At 40.3% G+C, this 7,791-nt stretch overlaps 1 protein-coding gene across 2 annotated transcripts in view; it reads left to right on the top strand.

Moving 5' to 3' along the window:
• The first annotated feature begins 565 nt into the window (after positions 1-565).
• The window catches only part of MED23 (mediator complex subunit 23), a 63,014-nt gene continuing 55,788 nt past the window's right edge, over positions 566-7,791 (top strand). The window contains exons 1-5 of one of the 2 annotated variants that reach the window (XM_075268026.1): positions 566-822; positions 2,261-2,292; positions 4,001-4,088; positions 6,062-6,186; positions 7,642-7,753. In XM_075268026.1, the coding sequence (XP_075124127.1) occupies positions 784-822; positions 2,261-2,292; positions 4,001-4,088; positions 6,062-6,186; positions 7,642-7,753 (396 nt within the window). In that variant the 5' untranslated portion in view covers positions 566-783. The remainder of the gene's footprint in view (positions 823-2,260; positions 2,293-4,000; positions 4,089-6,061; positions 6,187-7,641; positions 7,754-7,791) is intronic. The other variant, XM_075268027.1, reaches the window with a different exon arrangement.

Here is a 7,791-nt window from a genome sequence, read left to right as displayed (position 1 = left end):
TCCAAAGTGTGGGAAAATACACATTATGGACACGGAAACCTCTGCAGACTTTCTGTGAAAAGCGCCGCCGTAAATACCATGATGTGTTGGCAGCGCAGTTTTTCCCCTGGGCTGTGGGCTGCTGTGTGGGGCCTTAGCCTAGCTATCAAGATTGCATGAAAAAAAAAAAAAAGATGAAAATGTTTCCAGTCCAAAAGCAGGAAAAATGGGCCAGTCATGGAGTCAGTCCAGTCACGTGAGGTGTTTCTGGAAGACCTGAGTAGATCAGCCAAAAATTATAAATTCAAGCCATGAAAAATGGTAGATTGAGCAAAAGCACGACTGGTCACCACAGACTATGAGACAAGGACTTTTTAATACATTTGGCGCGCATCGGGAAAATACAGTAGCCTCCCCATTTACACTGAGAGATACAAAGAACTGTTATAAGACATTATTGTGCCTGCCACCACGGAACGCTGCAACTCCGGTCACGTGCTTCTACAAATACTAAATCTGACATCCTCCACACTTCCTGCTTCTGGCGCGCATGCGCATTGCTGTCCTTCTCCACCGCGCACGGGAACCCGAATGAGGCGGAAGTTCCTAGTTTCTAGACGGAGTGCATTATTCGCTGCACTCCCTAACCCGGAGACAAAAGCTACAAACACCGACTGTATTATGTAGTGTTGTTACTTTTACCGTATTGTCTGATTTATAAAGATTTTACATTGAAGTGGCAGGAGCATGAAGTGAAGCGATTGTTCCTGTGTTTGTACAGCGCCGTGCTTTTCCTCCGTACAAATGGAGTCCCAACTACAGAGCATCTTTGAGGAGGTGGTGGTGAGTGTGCTCTGACATTATGTGCATGGGGCTTTTTGTGGGTACATAGTATTGCTGGGTTGGAGCTGCCAGTGATGGGTTTGGCAGTGTTATGTAGGGGAATAGACTTGAGAGTGTGTGTGTGTATATATATATATATATATATATATATATATTTATTATAATTTGCTTATTTTGACATCCATATTCTTAGAGCACATGACTGAATAAGTGTACCCTATTATCCCTGCTGGACATATCTATTTTAATAATACTGTACATCTGTCTCCATTATGTGTCATATTAAAGGGGCCTTACCATTGATTAAAAGTGTTTTGAACTAATCGTATGCCTGAATAGCCTTTAAAAAGGCTATAAAGGCTATTCAGCTATATTCAGGCTATAAAGGCTATTCAGGTGCTGCCCCCAGTTTTTCTTAAACATCTGTAAAACCGATATCCTAATGATGCTCACCGAGCACCCTGGGCATTCCCCGTGGCCAGTGTGCACACCCCTGCGTCATACCTCTTTCTTGCCCCTCCGTTGCTTATGCCCCATTGTGCCCTCCTCCTCCACTCTTGCTGTAACTGCCTTCGTCCTCTGTAGTCTCACTCCTGTGCTTCAAATCCCGTGCCTGCTCAGTAATGCTCCGTTCTGAGCACTATTGCGCATGCCCTAGTGCTATTTTCTTGTAGCTACCTATAGAAGTCAGCTTACTGCTCAGTATGCTGTTCTATAGCGAGCTACACTAAAATGGCGATCAGGCATGCTCAGTAGCGCTCAGAACGAAGTGTTACTACGCATGTACAGAATTTGAAGCGCAGGAGCGAGACTACAGAGGATGGAGGCGGTTACAGCAAGTGTGGAGGAGGAGGGCATATGGTAGTATAAGCCACAGGGGGGTGTATCTTTTTAAAGGCTTTTGAGGCATATGATTAGCTCAAAACACATTTCGTCAATGATAGAGCCCCTTTAAAGAGGGTTTCTGAGACTTTTCTGCTGGACCCTCTCCACTAAGCACAGTGCTGTATGTTATATAGGGGTTCTGCTTGGTATTGTAACTAAGGCCTAATTAGTTGAATGGAACTGAATTGTACCATGTGATGTCATCGGCACAGGGAAGAGGCTCCAGCCCTAAAAATTGCTGCAGCCTCTTCAAACAACTGGTTGATGGAATTCCACTGATCACATATTAAAAGGATGCTATCATTAGATTTCTTCTCCATGCCGCCGTTCCTTAGATCTCCAAGTTTTCATCCATATATTAATTAGTTTTCTCACAGCCCTGAGGGCGGTCCCCAGCGCTCAAACAGTGCTTTGAAAAGCACCGACTGCGCATGTCTGTCGCCATTCTCCTGTGGCCGAATGGGAGAAGTTATCATGTACTGGTTGTTCTTCATTATACATATACGTAAATATGTAGACTAAAACAATTTATTTCTTTTGTTTCCTTATATAGAAGACAGAAGTTATTGAAGAGGCCTTTGCTGGGTGAGTACATTTTCTTTACATAGCTATACAATTATAATAATTCATTATGACATGTTTCCAAGAAGCCAGCCTGGAAGATATTTCTATGCACTGGGTGTATTTTAATATGGTATTGATCACTTATTCTTATACATTGTTAGGCTAGGTTCAAACTACTGCATTGTAGCCCATTGTAGAAATCCAAATTACAGATAGAATGACAGATGCCGTCTGAGCACCCTCTGTTTGCAGCCAGTACCCTTCACTTTAACGTTCGAAACAAGGCGGAGACTATCATTGTTTGTTTGTTTGTTTGTTTGTTTGTTTTTCAAACTGAGTAGAAAGTCCTGCGTTTCTCATACCGAGGACCCATCCGTCTAAAAATACTTATCTGAAGTTAAGGGTTGTCCATCTGATGTGAATATTACATATGCTTTTAGGTTTCAGAGCATATTCTTATATCCATGTGCAGATTCTGAGGCTTTCTACAATGCATCCTTGTCATTATATGCATTATGTAGTTGTTTTTTTTGTCTATGTGAAGACAGCATCATATAGATGACTTCTACCGAGGGGGGTCTCGTCTATCTATCTATCTATCTATCTATCTATCTATCTATCTATCTAAACTGAGCTCTGGCAAAAATTAAGAGATCACTGCAAAATTTTCAGTTTCTCTGATTTTTCTCTTCATTCATTTTTGAGTAAACAGTGCATTGTTCTTTTATTATATAAACTATTAACAACATGTCTCCGCAAATGAGAAATCGTCAAAATAATAAAAAAGCAGCAGGGCTGTCAGACCTCAAATAATGCAAAGACAACTTCAAACAACTTCATATTCATTTAAAAACAACAATGCTAATGTTTTAACTCAGGAAGAGTTCAGAAAGCAATATTTGGTGGAATAACTGATTTTTAATCACAACTTCCATGTGTCTTGGGATGCTTTCCACCAGTCTTTCACACTGCTTTTGGGTGACCTTATGCCACTCCTGGCACAAAAATTTAAGCAATTCTTTGCTTAATAGCTGTGTGTATGTGTGTGTGTATATATATATATATATATATATATATATATATATATATATATATTTACACATATATTTGATGATCTATAGTGGGAACAGGTGTCAATCAAAATCAGGATAAAACAGCCGTGGAAAAGCTGCATTTTATCAGAAACTCATGCATTTCATGTCCATTTTAGCTGCAGAAACGTAAGCGTTATCCTTTTGGATTTACTAATGGAAGAAAAACACAGCCAAAATGCAATGAAAAATGTTGCTGAAAAAAACCACAATGCATTTTCACAGAATTTTGCTACATGGGGCTTTAGCCTAAGGGAAGACTATGGAGTAGATTATGAAACTGTCTGCCGCCTCAAACTCGGCTCCAAAAAGCTTTTGTTGAAACCATGGCAAATAGATGAGCCCCAGGTTTCTACCACAGGTGTGCATGCATATTGCCCTCATACAATGGCGATAATCAACATCAGGCCACACAGTGCGGCATCAGTTGTAATTTTGCCACACAAAATGCAGGAAGATCAGTTATGAAACAGTTTAAGCAATTCTCTGACGCAGTTTGAAGTAGAATGCTGCCTCAGAATCTTCTCCAAAATCCTGTGTGTGAATATACGGAATGCTTTCTTCACATTCTTTACTGCTTTTATTTAATTGCATCTATATTTTTGTAGCATTTAACAAACTTTTTTTTTTTTTTGCAGTATGTTTATGGACACACCAGAAGATGAAAAGACAAAGCTTATCAGCTGCCTTGGTGCCTTTAGACAGTTCTGGAGTGATCTTCCTCAGGTATGATGTCAGCATCACATAAAGAGGACCTTTCACCATCCACCAAGCTGCTCCACTGATTCTGGCACAGTTGGAATTGTTTATCTATCCCTCACTGTTTGCAAGCAGTATGTGCTGTTAGTTTTGATGCCTTATATGCTATCTTGGCTCTGTACTATCAGGTGGGCAGATTCAGGCAGGATATGGGGTGTTTCTGAGCTCTGACACTGTCCTTTTCTTATTTAGAGCTCTGAATCACACCCTTTTGCTGCTTCTGCAACAGACTGCTTACCTTACAGTGCAGAGCCTAAATAGCACCTCAGGAACCAAAACTAACTGCATTGATTGCTTGGGAAAAGTGGGAGCTGGGAGGAAAAAAAAAAAGTCCAATTGCCTTAGAATTGGTGGAGCAGTGCCTATTAATTGAGACTAAGAAATGGAGTTGGTGGTGATAATAGGTCCTCTTTAAAGTTAAAGGGGTTCTCCAAGACAAGTCAACAGGGTACATAGCAGTGGATAGTGCCTGAGGCACCCTGATCGTCATTTGTACAAAAAATCATTAAAAGTATAAAGAACTTTGGTGTTTGGCAGATCCAGGATGAGCTCCCTTTTGCCTCTCTGCAGAAAAACCCTGCTCATCTCTTGCCCCCCTTCATGTCAATCAAATCTTCTCTTTTCCATTTGAGACTGCAAAGAGAGCTCCTTGGCATGTAGAAACTGTATGAACATTTAGCATGGTGAATGTTCATTTGGTAAAGACTACATCTGTGGATGGTGTCCAGGAGGGTGCTTTAGATGATTAGTTCATATATGGTAATGTACATGTTAGTGTACATTATCATATATACAACATCTATAAATCTTCATACTTATTTCTGGTCTGTGTAATTGACCACCATGTCAACCCCTGTCAATATTTTAAGACACATGATTTCCGGGGACAGTAAATCTGCGTGTGGTGCCAGTGGGAAGGGATATTTTGTGTGCCAGTTGTTTTGATCATAGTTGTAAAGTAGTAGTTGTTTTCTTTGCACTACTTGTTTCCTGGAAAAATGTAGGGCAGAGCAACATTGATTTAGGGCCCTTAGACCAGCATTCCTATTGTGTTAGGGGGTTTAGGTTTCCAAACCTGGTAACCTCTGTCCCGTTACTTGCTCATCTAGCTTTTTATAACTTTCACTCTTGCTGCCTATGAGTCCTGGACTCTCCAGTACAAGAATATTGCACAATAAAGTGAGGTGTTCTGGCTTATCGTTTAAGCATAGCGGACATTCCAAAGATGAGTCAAGCTCCGCTCAAATCCCATGGATTAAAAGTTATAAAACTCGGAAACTGAGCAAGGTGGCACTGCGTTTACCAGGTGTGGAGTTTTGAGCTTCAGTAGTATAAGCACCTGTTAACAAGTACCCTTTAATTCAGGCAACAGTTTATAGGTATGCTATGTTATGTATCTTTTAGTTTGATAATACACAATTTATAACATAATCTGAAATGCATTTTTAGACAAAATTTTCAACAAAAGCTGCTTTTCTGCAATATGGATCTTACACTAGGATCACACTAGTGTTTGGGTTTCCGGTCTTAAGGTCCACTTGGGGACTCAAAAAAAACGGAAACCCTATCCACTTAAAAATGCTATAATGTGGTCCTCTGGGGGTTCTTCCTGAAATTAGTGGAGAGAAAACTCCTGCTTGCATATTTTATCATTAAAGGTTTTATTGGAGTTTTCAAAACAATAATACAGGAATAGAAAAGTGTAAGGGAAAATTATTAGATTCCATAGCAGAGAAAGAAGAAAGAGAGGCTGGGAAGCAGGAGACAAGACATTGGGGGGGGATGTACAAAAGAGAATGCTTGCATATTTTATGCGGAGTGGGGGTCGGAGTCCTCAAACACTATTTTGACATGATCTCTGTGAGTGTTTCTGTATCAAAATTTCTAAATTAGTTTTGCTCTTATACACCTTTACGTGTTTGTCTGTTTTATTATTTCAGGAATCTCATGAACAATGTGTCCAGTGGATTGTAAGATTCATTCATGGGCAACATAGTCCAAAACGAATTTCCTTCCTGTACGACTGTTTGGCTATGGCAGTAGAAACCTCTGTCCTTCCTCCAAGGTTTGTTAATGATTTGATGAGCCGTTGTTATGGAACTTTTAGTTATTGTATTGCTCTATTTACCTTTTGATTTGGTCAGGTAATCATTCAATGGTGGTATATCTGTAGACACTATCCTGTTTATTAATCGTAATAACCACAAACTACTTGATAAAAAGGGCAGAAAAATATTTACAACCTGATAGAAGCAATAAGCAATATATGTAAGTTGAGCTTAGTGCTCTTTATCTATGTTTATACAAAGGAACCACTCCAGTTTCTTTTACAAGCTTTAGGGCCCGTTCACACGGGCACATAGGGGGTGTATTATGGTGCATAATCCATGTCATAATCCGCCCCCTCACAATGGTGGTCTATGGAGACCGCCAGAGTTCTTTTTACTGCTAACGGCATGTTGCCGCTAGTGGAAAAAAGAAGCGAGCTGCCCTTTCTTCAGGCGGATTCCGCGGCTCAGCGTGGCGGCAACCTCCAGAGACTGCCTATTCATTTGAGTTGACTCCAGAGAGAGAAACCGCGACAGTCGTGGCAGGCGAGTTTTGACCCGAGAGTGACGCGGCTCTTTTCATCCTTCAGTAGGTGTTGACCATGGAGGACACATGAAAAAAGGCTCACCTTTGGGGGTTGTGACAATAGTTCACAAACACTATGCGTATATGTAACTACTTTGGGAGATGCAAACCCCAGTGTGTGATAACTGGCCTCAGGAACGTGGTAAATAAAGTTCACACATCAGGAACATCACAGTGTAGAATAAGAGGCAATGAGCGCGCTGGTCCAAACGTAGATTCTTTTATTAACACATTTCAGGAACAGGTCCCTTTTTCAAGTGTGTATATAACAAATGACAAGAATATGACACTCGCATATATATAACTTCAAGAACGTGACAAAGCCGGTAGCTCCACCCACCAGTCAGTGTAAAATGCTAAAGAGCAGGGGTCAATTTGTTAAATCACTAATTAGTGCTCATCTACACAAGCATTAGGCAGTGTAAATGGAGCCTTACATTGACTTTTGACCGGTTGTATACCAGCCAGTCCAAATGTGATGTTAAGCTTCTTGGGACTCTCCTTTACACATAGTTCTCATGTAGGGGTCTCAGGTGCTCAAAGCCTCTTCAGACTTCAGTCTCTTTCCCAGCCTCTCTTTCACAGAGCCTTATGCTCCCTGGTGCTTACTAGGTCCAAACCAACCATACTATCCAACCAATCAGGACATCTTGCTTGCCCATTTGAAGATTTTTACAATTTCATATCAAATTAGAAATGTGATATAAGGCAAAATGGAGTTTTCTTTATATTTTAAACCATTGACCTCCTATCTTAGTAAAGTCTTGTATGTAAAATACTTCTTTCAAGTTAGAAAAATTTGGAAAATTTTACTAATGTGTATATAATATACACATTAATTTTACTATATAATATATTATTTTTTGAATTTTTTTTTTTATCTCAGGATGGTTTGCGAGGCCTTGGTAAACTCTGATGCCTTGGAATGGGAAAGAACACAACTGTGGGTGTTAACATTTAAGCTCGTCCTCAAGATTATAGGTGGTGTGGACTATAAGGTAAGTACCCATAACTCTGTACATTTCCCATTCATTTC

The sequence above is a fragment of the Leptodactylus fuscus genome, chromosome 3 (genome assembly GCF_031893055.1).
Source record: "Leptodactylus fuscus isolate aLepFus1 chromosome 3, aLepFus1.hap2, whole genome shotgun sequence".
Classification (NCBI taxonomy): Eukaryota; Metazoa; Chordata; class Amphibia; order Anura; family Leptodactylidae; genus Leptodactylus; species Leptodactylus fuscus.
Note: the sequence above shows the minus strand (reverse complement) of the source record. Positions and strands in the feature narration are given on the sequence as shown.